The sequence below is a fragment of the Sitodiplosis mosellana genome, unplaced genomic scaffold, assembly GCF_009176505.1.
Source record: "Sitodiplosis mosellana isolate CC-2019 unplaced genomic scaffold, AAFC_SMos_1.0 Smas_scaffold_6191, whole genome shotgun sequence".
Taxonomy (NCBI): domain Eukaryota; kingdom Metazoa; phylum Arthropoda; class Insecta; order Diptera; family Cecidomyiidae; genus Sitodiplosis; species Sitodiplosis mosellana.
The window spans coordinates 5,145,172-5,163,961 of record NW_022601432.1 but is presented as its reverse complement, the minus strand read 5'-3'; the positions used below and the strand labels follow the sequence as shown (position 1 = coordinate 5,163,961).

Genomic DNA, 18,790 nt, shown 5'->3' with positions numbered 1-18,790 from the left:
TTTCATTCTTCAGTGAACTGGATAAAATATCCTCATAATCCTAAGGTTATTCTCGTGTTTCTCAAGAGCTCATCACTGAGCAATGGATGGTTGTATGTGATATTTTTTTTGGAAAATCTTTGGTACTTTTTCAATGTTGGCATCTATACTCAAGGCTACTTCTTAATCTAACTTAATCGACATCGACTCTTACGTCATAATCATCATCGTCATCATCTTCGTTTGAACTAATATCGCAGACACTATTACTTCGGCTGCTGTTGGTTTCGTTGAAACCATTTGTCGAGTGTTGGGTCATGTTGTCGTTGCTACTTTCACATTCGCCGCTAAATTGCCCTTCTGACGTACTGCCTTCTGCTGTCGTTACATTGTGCTTAATATTCATGTGACGCAGCAAATCTCGACGTCGTACTAAAATTTTGCTACACACATGGCATTTGTAGAGTGATTTCTCCTGAACATGTAATCGAATGTGTTTGTTTAAATTGCTTGGGTCACCGAACGGCCGCAGGCAATATTTGCACTTGAGCGGCTTAAATCCGGTGTGTGTTCTTATGTGAATTTTAAGTCCATATTTCCTTGAATACAATTTACCGCAGTAAATGCAAATGTGTCCTTGTTTCGATGTTCCCATATTGCTGACGATTGTCTCCAATTGAGCCGCCGCGGCGGCCACAACCTTTTCACCTTGTGACACCACCGTATTCATCGGTGCATTTGATGATGGCTGTGGAATTGAATGACTCACTGTCGACGACGCTGCATTTTGATGGAAATTGTGCGCAGAATGTGGGGCAAATTGGTGGATTTGTGGCGGTGATAGTGACATTGGAATGGGTTGAAAGGCAGATAACTGATGCAAATTTTGCAATGAAAATTGACGATGAAACGACGATGGAGTCACCAGACTTGTGGTCGTCATACATTGGCTGGTGATTGGCGGAACAAAATGTGGACTCGACGAAGGCACAAATGATGGAATGGACGTTGCACGCAAACGATCCGATGTGTCAAGTGATTGAAACAGTTTGGATGAATTTTCGGCGCTTTGGATTGGTGTTGTCGTCGGCTGATGGTGGTGGTGGTGATGGTGATGGTGGCGGAATGGGCTGATTGGCTGTGCCAATGTGTACGATTTTAATGGTAAAATTGCGTTGAGTCGAGACCATAAGTCATCCATCGTGTATCGATCACATTTTGTTGCCAGGTGAATTTTTAACGGATTCGGATTTTCGTACGTTTTCTCACAATCGATGCATTTGTAACAGTTTTTTCCTGGAATCAAAAGGTAATGGGGCTCATTAGGTTTTCCATTAATATTTCATATTTTATTTTGTCGATTTAAATCTAAAAAAAATCCATTCAATCAACGTAAAGTAAGTTTGTGCCAATTTCATTTTCAAGTCCAGCATAAAATCGCATTTATCAAATGTTCACAATGAAATCGCGTCACATTTTTTTCCTGCCCAATCCACAAAATTGCAATTCAGACAATTGAAAAAAAAAATTCAGTTTGAAATTATTTTTAGCGTAAATAAAAAATTCAAAACTCACCTAAAATATTGGCGGGTGTTAGGAATGGAACGGTCAAAATGGCAAGTATTTCATCGGAGAACCACAATTGAATCTCCTCGTCAATCACTAAATGCTTGACGATTTTCACTCGCAACCGATGATCGCTGGTGATTTCCAATTGAGCATTATGACTATATGTGTCATGAGCCAGTGTTAGGCTACGCAGCCACGTGCTCTCCGAGTAATGTTGATCGTTTGCAATATAACCCGATGATGTATCGATGGTAATAAAACTTTTGCTTTTGGCTTCTTGTTCCGTGCCACTCAAGTCGATGCAATCGAATGATCTGGTTTTGGAATCTTTGGCTATCGCTTCAGCGGCATATGATCCTCGATTTGGTTTTGGTTCGATTTTGATTCGTTTACTGTCACGAGTTTTCGTCTCAGTCGTCGTCATGGCATCGATCGAATGATTTGTCAAGCAATGGTCACTCGAAGCGGTCGAAATGTACTTGCGTCGTAGAAAGTCCTCGGTCCAAACATTCCAAAATGCATTCGAATAACTGGAACTGGTGGGATTCAATGCCATTTTACCCAACGACGTTGACGATGGTGTTCCGTTTAGCATGTGTGTCGGAATAATCGGGAACATTTTGATAATCACAAACACACAAATCACTGTTCACACAAAAAATAACTTATAACACTTCCAAATTCTCGCCTGAATTTCAGAACAAAAATCGAACGGGTTCAGTTCGTAATTTGTTTATTTTTTCTCAAACAAAACTCAACTTCTGCTCGCAAAACTCAAACTGGTCAACAAATGAAATGAAAATCGTCGATCGCGAGAGAGAGATAGCTCGGTATCCGGATGTGTGTTCGAGTTGGAATGCAATTAGAATCTGATCGGAGTTGTAATTTGGTCGTGGTTTATATAGTGGTGCAATTGTGGTTCGAATCGCTCGCTCAGGTTTTCAACTACACAAAAAAAAATCTCGACAACAAGTTGCAACCCTCTGATTTGTGGCCCGCGCCGAAAAGCCGAATCGAAATCGGAGATGGCAGTGTGATGCCATGCAAAATTGAATGGTGAAAAATGAGACGGAGAACACATTGGTGGTGTACACATCGAGTGCTCAGTGTAATGCGTGCGGGGACGAGTAGTGCGAGCATCGAATAGCTCTCTCTAAAGCATACACACAATAGTGCAAATGTGATGACAAGTGCTGAACCTTGCATCTCACTCACCATTCAATTGACTGCATGCATTAAAGCTCATTGCTCGCAAACACACACACACACACACAACCATTGTATGATGACTCCGTTATTTGGCCCCGGCCTAAGCTAAAACATATTTTTTCTGGTTTTTAATAAACATTCATTAAACAATAGTCAGTCAAAACGAGATTCGGAAATCAAATGGGCAAAAATGAGAAAGCGAAACCGGCACACAAATACACATATAGAGCCAAAAAAGGGTCTCTCTTTCTCTCCCTCTCTTTCTTGCATTGGCTTTAATTTTTGGTATACATATATGTATCGCTTTAAACATCATCGTCATCACCATATTAAATGTGATTAGTGATGCAGCTGGATGTGTTCGGTGGTCCCTCCCTATCGCTCATCCAACATCAAAATATCATCCTTGCAAATATTTCACGCGCACACACACACACACACAAACTATTCATGCTAATTCCTTTAACCCGGGCTCTTGACAACCCAGGACTCAATTCTAACATGTTACTTGCTCGCGCGGTGCATTTTTTGGCGGTGTATCGAATTTACATGATTCGATGTTGTTGTTTGCCGAAAACCACGGCTTTCAAATATGCAATATATGTGGTTGTGGCCCATCACATGACGAACAAAAAAAAATAAATTACACAAAACCAAAAGAGAAAATAAAATTGAATAATAATCATCTTGACGACCCTTTCATATGCATTGCAGTACCAAGTGTTTGGTTTGCATTTCGACAGCCAGCTGATTTCGGCGACGATGACGACGAATAGAAAAATTCTTATCAGATCGTTATTTGCTATTGTTCACCCTGATTTTTATGCACTGTTTTGACTTTTGTGTTTGCAGCTCTTATCAGATGCATTTCCGTTAAATTGCATTCACTTGCCGAATGGCGTACAGAAAGCAATTTGCGGATTATACACCGAACAATAGCGTGAAAATGAGGTAGGTTTTCTTATCTGTAATTAAGCGATTGGATCGATATGCTTATGCCATGCATATGGAAATCGGCGGTAAGCCAACTTGGTGGTATAATATGTGTGTGCAACAATGCAAATGAATCAAACAGAAAACCACTCAATAGAGCATTTGATTGAACCAATGCGTTGGGATGCATTGCGTTTAATGAAGCTGTTGGCAGCTGCACATTTCAGATGATAGAATGAAAAAAATCGCCTTCTGATCAAAATCTTCATACGCACTACACAGAAGAAGTGGTTTAATTTTTGTGCAAACAATGCTGGGCAAATTAATGTTAATGTTTTTCGATCGATTCGATGCATTTTTTTCTGTCTATCAAGCTACTACTACTGCTGAACACATATATATATATGATATATTTGATCAGGTTGTTGAAATGCAAGATTTTAACATGGTTGTACGTACAAGTGTTAAACGGATCGCGTGCACACGATTACAATCTCTATTGAATCGATATGTTCAGTCGCTCCCTTTTGACGTTGCTTCCTTCCATTCAGGCCTTTTAACCACTTGAAATAAAGCCATTTACAGCAAATGATATCCAAATTTTCAATCAAAAAGAAAAAAATTATCCACTCACACCCTACGCAAATATTGCAATTCAATATTTTTTTTTTTTCCTTTCACTCTCTCCTTAGTCCCCGACGTTTGATCGGCCATTGAGTGCAGCAAAGGCAATCCGGTAAATGCACAATATGATGATGGTTGTTTCAAGTAGTTTATTTTTTTTTCTGTCGTCATCATCCTGTTCAAATCCACGTGTTCCAATTCGCACCACATATCATCTATGGCAAATCAAGTCGAATGTGTTTCATGATTTATTTTCATTTTCGAATGAGTTCGGTTAGCCCATAATTTTTAATGTTTTCATTCACATATTTGTGTGTTTTCAAATGGTAGTGTGATCGTTGGCGATGAATGCGGGTTTGATTCGCAACAATCGACAGTAACGCCAGATTTCGACGTAATTTGGCCATAGATCCATTTCACTTTCTAAACACCGCGTTATTACGCCACGATGACAATCTGAAAAATGATTGAGCTAATGTTGTCGTCCAATACTCGAACAATAGACGATTAATTAATGACATTTCCCTCCGATTATTGCGATTCTAGTTTTTTTTTTTCATCAAATTAACAATATCGTTCTAGAACAATGAACAAAATGAGTTGTTCAATCTGCTAATCCAATGCGATGATTGTGTGACGACGATGTCGACGAAAAAAAAAACAGTGTCACTATCATTAATAACTTGCACTTGAGACAACGGAAAACAACGCGAAATGAAAGGAACCGAAAAGGAGCAAATAGGAGGAAATGTCAAGAAACAGGACCGAAAGAAACGGAGAAAAAGCATAGGAAAACACGAAACAAACGGAATAATGAAAGATAACGAACAAAAAACGGAAAACTGGAGCACATTTTCAAAAGTCATTTGTCGTTGTCGTTGTTGGATCAACGCCTCGCGGCCTTGCTAAGTTGACACAAAACAAACGCCAGCAAAGTGCCCGGATTTGTATACACATATTCAATTGATTATTGCTGGCACACGCCAACAATTAAAAACATATTGACTGAGCTATTTCACTTTTGTGGGAAGGAGAGAGAGAGAGAGAGAGAGAGAGAGAGAGAGAGAAAACAAGACCAGAGTCGTTTGTTTGGTGTGCAAGTGTTACACTTAATACGCACAAACACATACAAATTCGTCCATGGAATATAAGCCGGTGCTCTCTCTCTCTCTCTCTTTCTGTCGATTTTGTTATAAAATACCCATTTTCAGAGGAAAACCTAATTCGTTGGCAATATTTTGTAGGGCAAATCAATGTGTTGCATGCGATGTTCATTTACCCCAGTTTATTTTGCACCACACAAAAACCGGCGCTAGCGAAACAATTTAAAAATGAAGCGCAAATCGATTAAGCATTAAACGCAAGTATTTGAGGGTAATTTTTTTCTTTCATTCTTCATTCGTTCCTGCGTTTGCTATTCTTTATGGTTCGAGACTGACACACAAAACAAGAAAACAATTAAATTGTTCTATTGTGTGGCCGGAGAGTAAGTCTAATTCCGTGCGGGAGAGAAAAAGATAAAAAGAGAGAGAGAGAGAAAAAGCTATGATGCGTACCACTCACACTGCATGTAACATTCGGATGCGGTGCAGCAATGCGTTGCACCCCTCGATTATAGTGTTGTTTTCATTAAGCCAATCGGCAAGCTGAACAACCGGAGATAGTTTACGCATTGCATATATGTGCAGTACCGTATTGCTTATGTGTATTTGCAGCCCAAATGTTTTTTCATGCACGCTAATCGTGCATGTATTAACTTACAGCATATACATTGTATTTTAATATGGATCTTTATTGAATTTTAGGGGCTATAATCTAATATAGTTGTTTTTTTTTAAATACCGTCTCTTGTTGCTCGTCATTCCCGGTTTTTAAATTATGTTTTTTGGTTCCACTTTAAAGCCGCTTTTTCTTTATTCTCGTTCATCGCATTCAACAACTGCGCGTTTCATTACTCAGCATTGCACAAATAGTTGTACGTCTTTTGTTGGTATGTTTTTTTTCTGGAGTTGTTTAGCTTTGCTTCGGTTCGGTTCGATTCGAATCATTTATTACGTCGAACGATGCCTCGAACAATCATTACATTGGATTTGAATAATCTGTGTTGCTAATTTTGAGCGAAAAAAAAACAATTTGTTTGTTCAATCATGTTTTTCTGTTCCAATTTTCAAACGATTTTTCATCTTGTCAAACAATTTATGTTCGCTTTCTTTTGAGCCTAAATCCTTTCGTTTCGAATGTTTTTTTTCCGTCTCATCTTGACCTTTTTTTTTGGTACGAGTTTGCCATTTTTTTGGTTCGAGCTAATTTTTACTTCACGCGACCATATTTTGTACACATTCAACGATTGAGTTTTACATTTTCAATCGGTGTCCAACATATCTCTTCGATCGATTACTTTTTTCATATTTATTTTGCCGCTAAATAATACGATACACGAGGAAATCATCAGGCGACTTGATTTTTAATCAAACATCAAAATATTAATTTATGCATGTCACACCGAACGAAAAAAGAAGAAGAAAAAAATACAATCCATTTTATTTGAGACACATGCAAATTAATAAATATGCATATAAAGCCGGTGCTTCATAACTGTTGGCTGTATATTATAATAGTTTCCATTTGCCGATTATAAACGCATTTAAAATTAATCATAATGCCAATGTCTTCGGGATTGCCTTTGTTCTGATGCTGCTGCTGATGTTGCTGATGTGCTTGATCTCCGTAACCAAACAACTCATAATATGCGTGGCAACACCTGTTTTCGTTCACAAATTTCACTTTGCCACCCCACAAAAATACAACAATCAACCAACCAAGCAACCAACCAATGAGCGAGCTCAGCCCCGTCAATTCAACGACGGCAAACGAATACGACGACGACGATGACGACAAATCGTTTTGCCCCTTTTTAAAATTTTCGGTATGTACACTATTTTGATGGTCTGAAGATAATTTCTATGATTGAATTAGTGGTACTTGAGCGGGATATATTGTACGGAGAATATGATGATTTTTTTTCCCTCCTCTAGCAACAACAATAACAATGCCATAGAATAACAAATACTGTGTTGATGCACGTGGTTTTTTTTTCTTTCGAATATGCGTTTAACAACATTTTCGCCCTATTGTTCGACGATTTTTTCGTATTCGTCTTTTCTACTTCGGTTTCATATTTTCATATGACAGGCTCATTGTTCGGTTGATTCAGCGCATATCAAACATGGCTTTAACTTGGTCTGCCTGACTCAAAACCATCACCGAGACTAAACCGCATTTTATTACCATTTTGGTCCAATTGGCTACAGTCAGCTTGACTGAATTTTTGTTAAAAAATGCACTTGCGTTGAAATTTCGGCGATCTAAGGCGACGAATTGGATTAGAATACTGCAAAAATTATCAGAATTGTAATGAACTGGTCGCATACAAACTGTCATTTCAATTGGAAATTTTTATTTCGAAATCGACAAATTTTGCCAAATTAACTTTGTTGGAGAGATTAGAGAGAGTACAAGCGCGATGCGAATAGCATGTCATCGACGTTCAATGCTACCTTTGATTTGTTATCCAAAAATGCGTTCTCAAATGAAAATCTCGGCCCAACAACCAAAAACAAAACACACAAGATGCACAATTTTCGATCATTTTTGCTTAGAAATACACAGTTTAAAATAACAATTTTCTCTTTTTTTCTCAGTCTACCCCAAAAATAAACAATCCAAGTGTAGACACACACAAAAAAGAATATTATATCAAAAGCGAAACTACGCGTAGACTGCGTAAAAGTGAGAGATCAAACAATGAAATAGCAAACGTAAAATGTTGCTAATGTATGTCAGCCGTGTACGCTGGTGCGTTAGAGAGTACGTGTTTGTGCACATTTCAGCAGAAAATAATGTATATATATGTGTGCGCGCGCGCACGATAAGTAAATAGGACGAAAAACACAAGCACACATGCGAGATGAATGTGGGCATATAAAATGCTACAGCATGAAGAAGAAAAAAGAATTGCGCCCGAAAATCAACTGAATGCGATGCGATGATGCATTCAAGCTCAATTCGATACGCAAATAGTACAAAAGCGCATTTCTCCATTTAGTTTCGATTAAAAAACGCTTGACGCTTGTCCTTAATGTGCGGGGAGAGAGAGAGAGAGAGAGAGCAAAAACCGTGTCAAAAGCGGTTCATATAAAATTCGAAACGAAAAAAAAATACGCCGAACAAGTGTACTTTCAAAGTGTCGAAACTATCCCCGAACTTACAGTAAAGCGGATTTAAAAAAAAATACTTTTGTTGAATCGAAATCTCCGACCGCTTGAAAATCGTACGGGATTATTTATTGTTCTTTTTTCCGTTCGCTCTCGTTTTCGCTCACGATCGATTCACTCGACTGCCCCGGTAAATATATGAATGGGATTTAAATTGTTATTTAAAAGGACGCGTTGATTGAGTTAGCGCTTGGCTCTGGGGCCAGCAAATACCAAACATACTGCATTAGAATGAGTTTCAAGTGTGCGCGCCGAGGACAATCCAAGCGAATGGTAAAAATGAATTGAAGATGAAGAAAAAAGTATTTCGATTTATATTTTATGAAAATGGTTTGACAGAAGAAAAAAAATAACCAAAATGACAAGAGCTATGCTAACAGTTGAAGAACGGCTTTCGTATATGATGGTTTTTAATTCGAACGGAGATAATCCCGTTTTTTGAACGGAAAAGTGTTTCAAATAGGCAAGTGGAACACAAATAGTGATTTAAGTAATATTTATTTTGTTCATTATCAACCAATTGCAAATGATGGAATTAAAATCGAAGCGACGACATAATGACAACAAGTATGCAGCTGCGATAATACCAAAAATTACCCACCGATCGATTTGTCGCTGTAATTAAGGACTCAATGGTTGTTGTCTGAACGAACAAGTTGCACCAAATGCGCAAATGTGATCAAACGAGATACGGCCTCAATGAAATGCGGCCTCTTTGATATGTATGCACATTAATTTCAATGAATAATTTAAAATAAAATTAATTTCGCGAACAAAAATTGGATTAGAGTTTAATTTTGTCACGTGCCGTGTAGCTAGTTTGAATGAAGGAAAAAAAAAACTTCTCTGTATCTCTTTTGCTTATATTGAAATTAGTTCAAGTGAATATTTGTCGATCGTCGATTGACTTGTTACAAGGCACAAATTGAGAGACAAAAAAAATGCAGCCGCCGCAGATGGAGATCGAGCACATGGTAGTCGTTTAGGCAGCAATCTATTCAACATATCAAATCGCCGCCGCATATAATCTTAATCATGATTTTAAACACAATTCACCTCGATTTGTCTTCGCGTTTGGCTCATCGGTTGATGACATAAGATGGATTCTGTGGAAACGGTTTTGATACACGGCTTTGATTAGGTTTGAAAAATTTGGCATATAAAAATATGACCGACCGAAAATAAGACCATTGTTCACACCTAGAATGATTGATAATCAGTACGGAAAAAAATAGATGACCACCTAATCAGATGATGTGTCACCCGAGAGATGGATGGATCACACACCAAACACGGGAAAAACACATTAGACAAAAAACTGATTAACTTCTTTTGCCGAGTTATGGACGAATCGGGTGGGGAAAATAAGTGTTCGGCGAACACTGTTTGCCTCTATCGATGAAATTTTTTTTTAAAAAGTCTATATAAACTTTTATGTTTGTCATTTGATTCAACATTAAGCAACAAGTGTTTGGACGATCGCAAAAAAATTGAAACGATTTTGAGCCTCAACGATGCCGCCTTGTGTGACAAAACTCGCTTCGAAATACTATTAACCGATTCAAAGTCGCCCAGTGTAATTAAACGTCCGACGAGATTCAGATCATCAGACTATTTGCATTTTCATTACGGTAGCGCTACGCTTTTTACATTTGATCAGTCGACGCCGGGAAGTTGATTTGTTTTAAAAGTTTAACAGTGCGACCAAGATTCATTAAAATGGTTCGTTTGTGTGTGTTTTTCTTGCCACTTTTTTTTTTCAATAATAAAATTTGAAAATTTAGAGAAATTGTAACATTACAACGATATCTTCCAATATTTTCAACGTAGAGTGATGCAAAGCCATTTCTTTTGATATTACTTGTGGGTGCGATTTACTGTCGATATGTCGATCCATTATTTTTTACCGTCCAGTGAGTTTTTTTTCGAAAAAAAGAAGAAGAAGAAGAAGAAAATATTGAATTAAATATCGTAAATTACCATTTGATAAGCCTTTAAGTGATTTATTTGGCGTGACCTTTATCTTTTTGGTTTAACAATGACCGAAAACAAAAATTTTTGATCGTTTTAAATTAAAATGCTTTTACTGTTTTACGCAAAAATTCAAATATTGACTTTTGTGTGTGACTTTATTTTTTTGTTGTTGTTGTCGATCGATTTGCAGAGACCTTCATTTGGATGATGTCACCGATGTTACCATGCTATCCGATGCAAAATTTTTGGTGAAGCGTGCCACCGATGCCATCATGCAACGCGACACCGATGCCAAAGAGAATCAATACGAATTTTCGTAAGCAAAACACGCGTACAATCATTGTTATGTGTTACCTAAATTTCAATTAGATTGTTGGGTGATTAGGAGGAAATATGACAAGATTAGGAAATGAAAAGTAACTATCTATCCTGGAGATGAGAACTCAAAGAATGATCGAGAGCAATTTTTTTTAATCTTCTTCTCAGTTTTTCTCGATTTCTTCTTTAATTTTCTCAACAACGAAACGTAGACTTAATTTTTTTCAGCTCTCTCGCTCTTACTTTCTATCTCTATTTATATTGGTGCCTTTGAGTGCGTGCGTGCTGCTATTAGAGTGAATGAGATAACGTCTCGTCGTTCAATAAGGGAAAATTCGTGAAAAATGTTTTAATTTCTTAAATGAACAAATAAATCTGTCCATTTGCTGAATTGTGAACATATTTTTTTTTTGCTCCTAGATACAAAACCGACAATCAGGAGCATTATCAAAAAGGAATGTTGGTAAATGGTGATTTGTCCGTCGTTGGTGCATATTCGGTGAAGCATCCCGATGGAATAACTCAGACGACAATGTATGTGGCTGACAAACGTGGTTATCGGCCGCTTGTTAAGTTGAGATACAACGCCTTGTTGAAAAGCGCCGTTGGATAAAACCGAAAAAAATTTGAAATTTACAAATAAAAATCCCAACCAAATTAATATCAATTTAAGAAAATTGAATTGCCATTTAAATTATTTATAAAACAAAAACCCAAGAGGAGAAATAAAACCAAAATAGCCTTAGTCCAAATATAACAACAAAATTCCCTATTTCATTTGGAATTCCATTTTGCTAACAAACAGAAAAGCAACAACAACGATAATAAACATTAAATGCAAAATCGATGTGAGTTTATTAGCACGCAACATCCAGAGTCAGATATTGTAAGTAAACACGGGAATTACTTTCCGATTTGTTTCTTCTTGTCGTGTTAAAATGTTGATTGTTCAGTGTTCACACAAAATGTTGTGTAGTGTAGGATTCTGCGAAAAACCGATACGTGTACACAGACATTCCACAGAAAGAATGTGTAGAACTAAAAGAGATAGATGCATATAGTACATATATGTGTGAAATGTTGATTACATACAGAATTTTAAGTAAATAAAATATACCGGTTCTATGAGCATCGGGTTATGGCTGAGGAATGAATCGAGTCTTCTCTTTATCTTTCTCATCATCGTTTATTTTAGTCATTTTTTTTCCTTTATTATTAATATTCGTACACAAAACACACCCGCCAATACAATTGCAGAATGTTCGTTGCGATAACAAGAAGAGCTCGATCGAATGTTGGTAACATTCACAACACCAACACAATCATACACCAAAAGAGAGAGAGAGAGAGAGAGAGAGAGAGAGAGAGAGAGAGAGAGCGATAGAGAGAGAAAGAGAGAAAGAGCGAAAACTAAAATAACCATACCTAAATTCAATAATAATCAACGCAATTACGCAGGCTTTCAATGTGGATAAACCCAAAGTAGTAAATGTCGCTAATCAAAACTTTCTGTTTGTGATTATTTTCTAAAAGTTAGTACGCATTCCATCAGAATTCGGTTCCGCTGAACCAAGCCAGAATTTTGGGAAAAAATAAACTTCCAACTTTCTCAATAAATAGCACTCCATTCGAACGGACAACAATTTCTGTTTAGTTGTAACTCATCGAGTGTGCAAGTAGTAGCCCATAGACGAAATATTTCGTGTGTTTTTATTACCAATTGCATCCATTTTTTTCCGGCTCGTTCACACTGTTTCGTTTGAATTGGTAAGCGGCATCAGCAGCAGAAGCAGTACCAACAAGTAGTAGTATGAATCGAAATTGGTGTATCATCAACGTGGTTGGTGTTGCAATCGCGATTATCTTGATATCGAATTGTGTGGTGGTTTGCCATGAGAAAAGTGCAAATGTTAATCGGGTAAGGCGGTTGACGGACAACGGCCCGTTGATGCAATTGCAGCAACAACAACAACAGCACCATCAGCAGCAACAAATAAATACAGATCAAAGACATGTGAACACATTCAAAGATCGTTTAAGAAACAGTGACAAGATCGTTTTCGACCGTGGTGATGTATACGAAGCGATAAAAAACGATCGAACCACTACCGTCGCATCATCATCAATGACAATTAGCAATAATTTGCCCAAAACCAATGAAACAAATCATCAATATTCAGGCAAAGCAAACGGTGAATATGAATTCAGGTGAGTGACAGAGATTCATTTTTTAAAGCGCATCATGTGAAAAATGAAGAAAAAACAATCGAACAAATATCAAATTTATTATAATTCGCCAATTTGGCTTTGCCATTTCACACACATACAGTTTGTTCATTCGCAATGGCATACGACGCATCGAGAGAGGCGATTTCGAGAATTTCAATGGAGAAACAGTGTTCGTGGTTCGTGGATTTTTCGAACACATCACAAAGGATGTATGAATTGGTTTTTTTTTTGGCCTAGAATAAATATGTTTTATATGAAGAAAAAAAAGAAAGAAAAAAAAGTAAAATTCATTACATTTCTCCTCAATCTATTAGGGAGTCGTGAAAATTACCGCATACGTCTTCGATCACATGGGATATCATGAGATACCAGTAACATTCGACAATGAAGGTATTATCGATTTGTATGGACCCGAGCAGACGGATTGTGATTTCTCAAAAGGTGTCTACTGCATCGATCGCACACTTTTAAGTTTGATGGTTGGTTAGAACAAAAACAAAAACCACTCAACACCAGCAACTCATCCATCACGTATTGATTGTGAAAAATACATTGAAAACTATATCATAATTCACCGATTGCATATAATAAAATAAAAATTACATTGTATTGCGAAAAAAAAACAAGTAAAATTCTTTAGAATTGGGTCTTAGCTCGTTTCTGAGCTGCTGTTAATAGGTAACGTAAGCAGAAAGTTTATTTGTTTGCTTCTATGTCACTTTGCTGACTTTTAGCAGGAATATTGTTTGTACTGTTCTGATATTTATGGTGTTGCTGTTGCTGGATATTGTGGACAAAAGCTGACTGTATCAAGGTATATCTGTTTGCATAAAATATAAGAATCCTACAGCAGCATCAAGTTGTCAATTCTACGAAAATTGAGTAAGAAATTATCTCGGTTCCACTGACTTGACGGACGATGAGTAAATGTTGAAATTTTGGTAAAAAAAACTGTACACAACAAATGAGTCAAACCGAAGAAACCCCTCAAGTGGATACAGGGCAAAAAAAAAAGACCGTAAAGTAAACACAAAACAGCAGATGAATGGCAACGTATTGATGTAACCATGCGAAATATTGAAACCCATAATTATGGAGATTTTTTTGGTCGTTAATTTCATGCGATTCTCTGACCAGTTTTGTGTATATGTGTCAAAAGCGTTTTTATATTGTAAGATCGTTTTTCTGCGTTTTTCTTTCAAAAGATGGCTCGTGTGGTGTGGTGCGATGTCAAAGCTTACAAAATCTTGAGAATTATTTGCTCAAAGTTTGGAGTAAACTTATTTTATTTTATGTAAAAATAGAACATTTTGTAAGTTTCCAATAGTGGCGTGTATTTTGTGAGCTGTTGTGCTTGCCTAAAATGAAGTTCATAGAAAAAATCACCGATCCTCTTCAATTGTAACCATTTATTCCCGCTGATAACGTGAGACAAAACGGCACATTTTACAATAAGTCACAATGAATTTTAACAAATAAATTCCCTAACGAAATTGACCAGTGTGCTATCATCATCTACGCCACATCGACAAAATGATCGTTTCGACTAGTTCGCATGCTGGCGATTTGATCTAAGCAACTGGGGAAACTGGCAAATGAGCGGCTTCTGGATGGAAACCTGAAGCATCAGCGGTGTAATGAACTGAAAAGTGTTGGCCATCTGGTGCGGTCCAGGAGAATTCTTTTGAGAAAAACCAATGCGAAAATGGAGATTATTTTCAAATAAGAAAAATAAGAAAAATTCATATACAAAAATGCACAATCGGATTCAAATATTCATGCTCAATTGGATTGTACATACCTCCTTGTGTGGCGTAGGCAGCGGTTTCGTCAGCTGAACGTGGTTGAGTCAATTGACCTTGTTCTGAAGCGGCGATTCCATTGCTGGTTTGTGATCTATATACAACATACATAAAAATCATAAATCTTTTTTTGTTTCTAATTTTCCAGTTTGTTCTTCAAATCATTTGAATTTTTGAAATTATTTCGACCTTTTACATCATTTATTCGAATTAATTTTCTTTGCATTAACAAAAATCGAAAAAAAATAATTGAAAAATTTTTAAATTTTCAATCGAAAAAAAAAAACAAATCATTACGAGTATGAGTATGTACGGAGATCTGGGGAGATGTCAGCTTGCTGGCTGACAATGGTGGCTTGTGCCTCTTGTGTGGCGCCTGGGAGAAGAGCAGCGACTGAAGCAGCGATGAGGGCAGCAAAAACGATAACGAATTTCATTTTAACGGGTGTTTTGTTTTTGGTTTGATTAATCCACAGAAGAAGCTCAAATGTATTTGATACCTTTACCAACTGAACGTAACCCTGTGTCACGTGTGTGACACCCTCTATTTCTCAATGATTGATTTTCAGAAATGTTTGAATTTCGGTTTGTTTGTGTTGTGTTTCATTTTGCCATTGATGATATTAACCTTAAGCATCATGCGCGCCGCACCGTCATCCAAAACGCGTTGTGTGCAGTACTGAAGAAGCGTCGATGCATCTGTGATGGTGTGAAGGTCACACGAACGCCGCTTAACGACGAAAACAGCATTCAAAAACAAAAAGTGACCACAGACAAGACAAAAGTTTAACGTGATGAAGCACATTTGAAAGTGAAAATATTCTCTTTTTTTCATTCGTCGTCTCCATGTGACACTGCAATAGTTTGAATGTCTTCTTTTTTTTATTGTTTCGACCGATCGTCGTCTCTTTTATCATATCATATGATTTCATCATTATTCTTGACTTACGATATTTTTTTTTTGTTTCAGTTTCATTCGCATATCGATTGAGTTAATGACATATACGAATACCACCAATATAAAGATGACATGATCAGGTTGTAGCCCAAGAATGTAGATATTTCGTCAGATTATATCACAATCGTTAATAAATTATGTCATAATGTGTCTGGCATATATGAAACACAGGAAGTCCTCATTGTGACTAGTCAATTATGATGATATTTACATTTTACTTCGCGAAGCGGAGAGAAATTCAAACATTTCTTTTACACTGATTATGCTTACCTTTACACCAAACATTATTTGTGATTGAATAGCGTCACATGAACAATACATGCAAATTCATACAATTGCACACGTTTCATTGATGGTTTTTCATTTTATACATTTTATTATGAAATATAAATTTCTATCATTTATATCGAAACAAATTATATTGAATTGAAGTATTTAAATATACAGTACCGACCGAAATTTTGAATACGGGAAGGAGTTTCCCATACGTAAAATTTCGTTTTCCACGCAGATGCAAAATATCTTGGCTTACGAGCTACCAGCAAAGTAAAATTTTGCAACTTGGTTAAATACGATTTGAACACTGCAAAAACGACATTTTGAATGGAAAAGGTGCCTGTCATACACAAAATTTGGATCAGTAGTGTATGTTTGCCTCAGCAGGAACAATAATGCTGTATCATTCGGTGGGGCTGATTTGGAATCATTTTCACAACTAGTGAAGTAATGGAACTGTGTTTTATGAATGGCAAGCGAGCTGGTTTGCAGAAATAAACATCTTTTTAATATAATGAACTACATCTTCTCGATGCCAAGAATGCGTTTATACTACATTAAATGTCTTTCTCAAGTTTACATTTACATTGCTTATCGATGTACTAAAATGTAATACGGTTGAAGATAAGACCTGTTGAAGACACCAGCGAAAAAAAAAATCGTAAAAAGATGGAAAAAAAATGGAGGGTGATGAATCTCACAAAAAATTTACTATAAATTGGTTGCGAACACTTGCTCCAGATATCACAAGTATTTGAGCTGCTTTCGTGGATTAACCAAACCAAGCCAAAAAAAAAACGTCAAAATGAAATTTGTTATCGTATTCGCTGCCCTCATCGCTGCCTCAGTCGCAGCTCTTCTCCCAGGCGCCACACAAGACGCACAAGCCTACATCGTCAGCCAACAAGCCGACATCGACCCATCAGGAAACTACCAATATGCGTAAGTATCTGCTCGTTGTAAAAAAGAAAACAGCAGAAGAACAGTGCACGGTTGAGTCGAGTGGTGAGCAGAAAGGAAAACCTAGTGAATCAATTCCATACCGACAACATGACGTATTTGAAACGTCTAACTCCATCTACGGATTTTTCCAGCAGTTGTGTTCTATTGAGTTGCGGTTTCAACTATTTTTGGGCGAAATTATCTCAAAAGTATGCTAAAATGAGTTATTTGTCATGCGAACGCTCAAACGACTACTGTTAATGTATGCACTGATTCAGTAGACATGCAATGGTTACTAGATGACAAATTTACAATACACTCGAGTGCGTGTATTTGCGCGTACATTTCCGGTAGCCGTTTGAGCGTTCGCATAACAAATAACTCATTTTTGTATATTTTCGAGATAATTTCGCCCAAAAATAGTTGAAATCGTTATATGTCTACTCGATTCACAACTACTGGAAAAATCCGTAGATGGAGTTAGACGCCCGTACCAAATATAATGTATTGAAACTCCATATACATGCTCGGAGTATGATCAATTCAATAAATGTTCTCATTTTTCACGTGCACAGATCACAAACCAGCAACGGAATCTCGGCCCAAGCCAAAGGTACATTGAACCAAGCACGTTCAGTTGACGCCAGCCCATCATATGCCGTACAAGGACGTAAGAAAAATTCGATCAAACATTGCTGAACACTATTTCGCCGACGGTTTCAAAACAAATAATTTTCATTTTCCATTTTGTCCACAGAATACTCATACACCGGACCAGACGGTCAAGTCTACACCATTAACTACATCGCTGATGAGTTCGGTTACCGTGCGTCAGGTGCTCATTTGCCAGTTGCCCCACAAGCTTAATTTAATGTTCAATCGTTGTTTTTATTGAAAACTAAATGTAAATAAAAGAAAATTGTTGAAATTTATTTAAAAACAAAAACGTATCTTTCATTCACTGGAGGAGTCTAAGTTACAGATCGTGTCATTTGAGATTTTTTACTTGTTCAATTGAACATATGGAATTTCTGACTATTGAGGTTGCAAAGTGCTCGTCAACATGGTTGCAATTAGATTTCATACACTTTCAGGTGCCCAAAATGAAGTAAAAAAAATGAATACAAGGAAAATCACAAATGACGCCTTTCCCATGATGCACACAATCTATTCATTCCACAATAATAACCAGACACGAGGATAGTTGCATATCTATGGATTAAATTGAGTTGATTATTTTCTTCTTCTATTTATCCTGTGTTTCCTTTGAAAGTTCTTTTCTGGCGAATTATTTTCTAATCTTCTGATACAAGGATACTTTCTTCGAAATTTTCCAAAATTGGTTGAACGTACTCTGCTCTAAAATTAGCCCATAAATATATTCTAACGATGCGGCGAAAAAGGTCAGTCCAATGAAAAATGAATAAATTCCACCATACGTTGAACTGAACCGGTATATTTGCGTACACGCTCACACAGATGTTGAAAATGTCTTGGCGTTTGTATATCGCGAGCTGATATTTGGCTTATGATATTAATAAATCATAATGGACTGATGAAGACCGGTGCAATAGGAACTTAGGAGGTGGTAAAAAGGAGAGAAAAAAAGACGATATTTCGTCGCGAATTTGGTATAAAAATGCGGAGATCTGTTGGTTTAGACATCAGATTTATTTGAGCTTCTTCAAACAAACAAACAAACT

The 18,790-nt window shown here is 37.0% G+C and overlaps 5 protein-coding genes across 7 annotated transcripts; 3 read left to right on the top strand and 2 right to left on the bottom strand.

Moving 5' to 3' along the window:
• Window positions 1-172: 172 nt before the first annotated feature.
• LOC129576542 (zinc finger protein Xfin) lies at window positions 173-2,167 on the bottom strand. Its single transcript, XM_055461763.1, has 2 exons — window positions 1,555-2,167; window positions 173-1,275 (listed from the first exon to the last, which is right to left on the bottom strand). The coding sequence occupies exons 1-2, from the start codon at window positions 2,165-2,167 to the stop codon at window positions 173-175; spliced, it is 1,716 nt and encodes a 571-aa protein (XP_055317738.1).
• Window positions 2,168-10,063: 7,896 nt separating this feature from the next.
• Window positions 10,064-12,252, top strand: LOC129576823 (uncharacterized). Of its 2 annotated transcripts, XM_055462547.1 has the most exons (4): window positions 10,064-10,310; window positions 10,419-10,501; window positions 10,753-10,878; window positions 11,301-12,243. In XM_055462547.1, exons 1-4 carry the CDS (start codon window positions 10,308-10,310, stop codon window positions 11,491-11,493), a joined length of 405 nt encoding a protein of 134 aa, XP_055318522.1. In that variant the 5' UTR covers window positions 10,064-10,307; the 3' UTR covers window positions 11,494-12,243. The 2 variants fall into 2 exon arrangements, with proteins under 2 accessions (XP_055318522.1, XP_055318523.1); XM_055462548.1 differs by lacking the exon at window positions 10,419-10,501 and having other exon boundaries at window positions 11,301-12,252.
• A 33-nt stretch (window positions 12,253-12,285) lies between these two features.
• On the top strand, window positions 12,286-13,742 carry LOC129576822 (uncharacterized). 2 transcript variants are annotated; one of them, XM_055462545.1, is made up of 4 exons: window positions 12,286-12,412; window positions 12,501-13,088; window positions 13,210-13,318; window positions 13,424-13,742. In XM_055462545.1, exons 2-4 carry the CDS (start codon window positions 12,691-12,693, stop codon window positions 13,595-13,597), a joined length of 681 nt encoding a protein of 226 aa, XP_055318520.1. In that variant the 5' UTR covers window positions 12,286-12,412; window positions 12,501-12,690; the 3' UTR covers window positions 13,598-13,742. The 2 variants fall into 2 exon arrangements, with proteins under 2 accessions (XP_055318520.1, XP_055318519.1); XM_055462544.1 differs by having other exon boundaries at window positions 12,295-13,088.
• A 938-nt stretch (window positions 13,743-14,680) lies between these two features.
• LOC129576541 (larval cuticle protein 65Ag1-like) lies at window positions 14,681-15,348 on the bottom strand. Its single transcript, XM_055461762.1, has 3 exons — window positions 15,209-15,348; window positions 14,911-15,005; window positions 14,681-14,790 (listed from the first exon to the last, which is right to left on the bottom strand). Exons 1-3 carry the CDS (start codon window positions 15,346-15,348, stop codon window positions 14,681-14,683), a joined length of 345 nt encoding a protein of 114 aa, XP_055317737.1.
• A 1,562-nt stretch (window positions 15,349-16,910) lies between these two features.
• Window positions 16,911-18,033, top strand: LOC129576821 (cuticle protein CP14.6-like). The gene is made up of 3 exons (XM_055462543.1): window positions 16,911-17,087; window positions 17,663-17,757; window positions 17,845-18,033. Exons 1-3 carry the CDS (start codon window positions 16,951-16,953, stop codon window positions 17,952-17,954), a joined length of 342 nt encoding a protein of 113 aa, XP_055318518.1. The 5' UTR covers window positions 16,911-16,950; the 3' UTR covers window positions 17,955-18,033.
• The last annotated feature ends 757 nt before the right edge of the window (window positions 18,034-18,790 follow it).

Excerpts from the sequence above, each read along its gene's own strand:
- LOC129576823 (XM_055462547.1), top strand. Across the intron at positions 10,502-10,752 it reads CCATTATTTTTTACCGTCCA|AGACCTTCATTTGGATGATG; the intron begins GTGAGTTTTTTT and ends ATCGATTTGCAG. Across the intron at positions 10,879-11,300 it reads GAGAATCAATACGAATTTTC|ATACAAAACCGACAATCAGG; the intron begins GTAAGCAAAACA and ends TTTTGCTCCTAG.
- LOC129576542 (XM_055461763.1), bottom strand. The coding sequence starts at position 2,167 with ATGTTCCCGATTATTCCGACACACATGCTAAACGGAACACCATCGTCA. Across the intron at positions 1,276-1,554 it reads AACACCCGCCAATATTTTAG|GAAAAAACTGTTACAAATGC; the intron begins GTGAGTTTTGAA and ends TTTTGATTCCAG.
- LOC129576821 (XM_055462543.1), top strand. The coding sequence starts at position 16,951 with ATGAAATTTGTTATCGTATTCGCTGCCCTCATCGCTGCCTCAGTCGCA. Across the intron at positions 17,088-17,662 it reads TCAGGAAACTACCAATATGC|ATCACAAACCAGCAACGGAA; the intron begins GTAAGTATCTGC and ends TCACGTGCACAG. Across the intron at positions 17,758-17,844 it reads ATCATATGCCGTACAAGGAC|AATACTCATACACCGGACCA; the intron begins GTAAGAAAAATT and ends TTTTGTCCACAG.
- LOC129576822 (XM_055462545.1), top strand. The coding sequence starts at position 12,691 with ATGAATCGAAATTGGTGTATCATCAACGTGGTTGGTGTTGCAATCGCG. Across the intron at positions 13,089-13,209 it reads AACGGTGAATATGAATTCAG|TTTGTTCATTCGCAATGGCA; the intron begins GTGAGTGACAGA and ends ACACACATACAG. Across the intron at positions 13,319-13,423 it reads TCGAACACATCACAAAGGAT|GGAGTCGTGAAAATTACCGC; the intron begins GTATGAATTGGT and ends TCAATCTATTAG.
- LOC129576541 (XM_055461762.1), bottom strand. The coding sequence starts at position 15,348 with ATGAAATTCGTTATCGTTTTTGCTGCCCTCATCGCTGCTTCAGTCGCT. Across the intron at positions 15,006-15,208 it reads CTCCGTACATACTCATACTC|ATCACAAACCAGCAATGGAA; the intron begins GTAATGATTTGT and ends TGTTGTATATAG. Across the intron at positions 14,791-14,910 it reads TGCCTACGCCACACAAGGAG|AATTCTCCTGGACCGCACCA; the intron begins GTATGTACAATC and ends TTTTCTCAAAAG.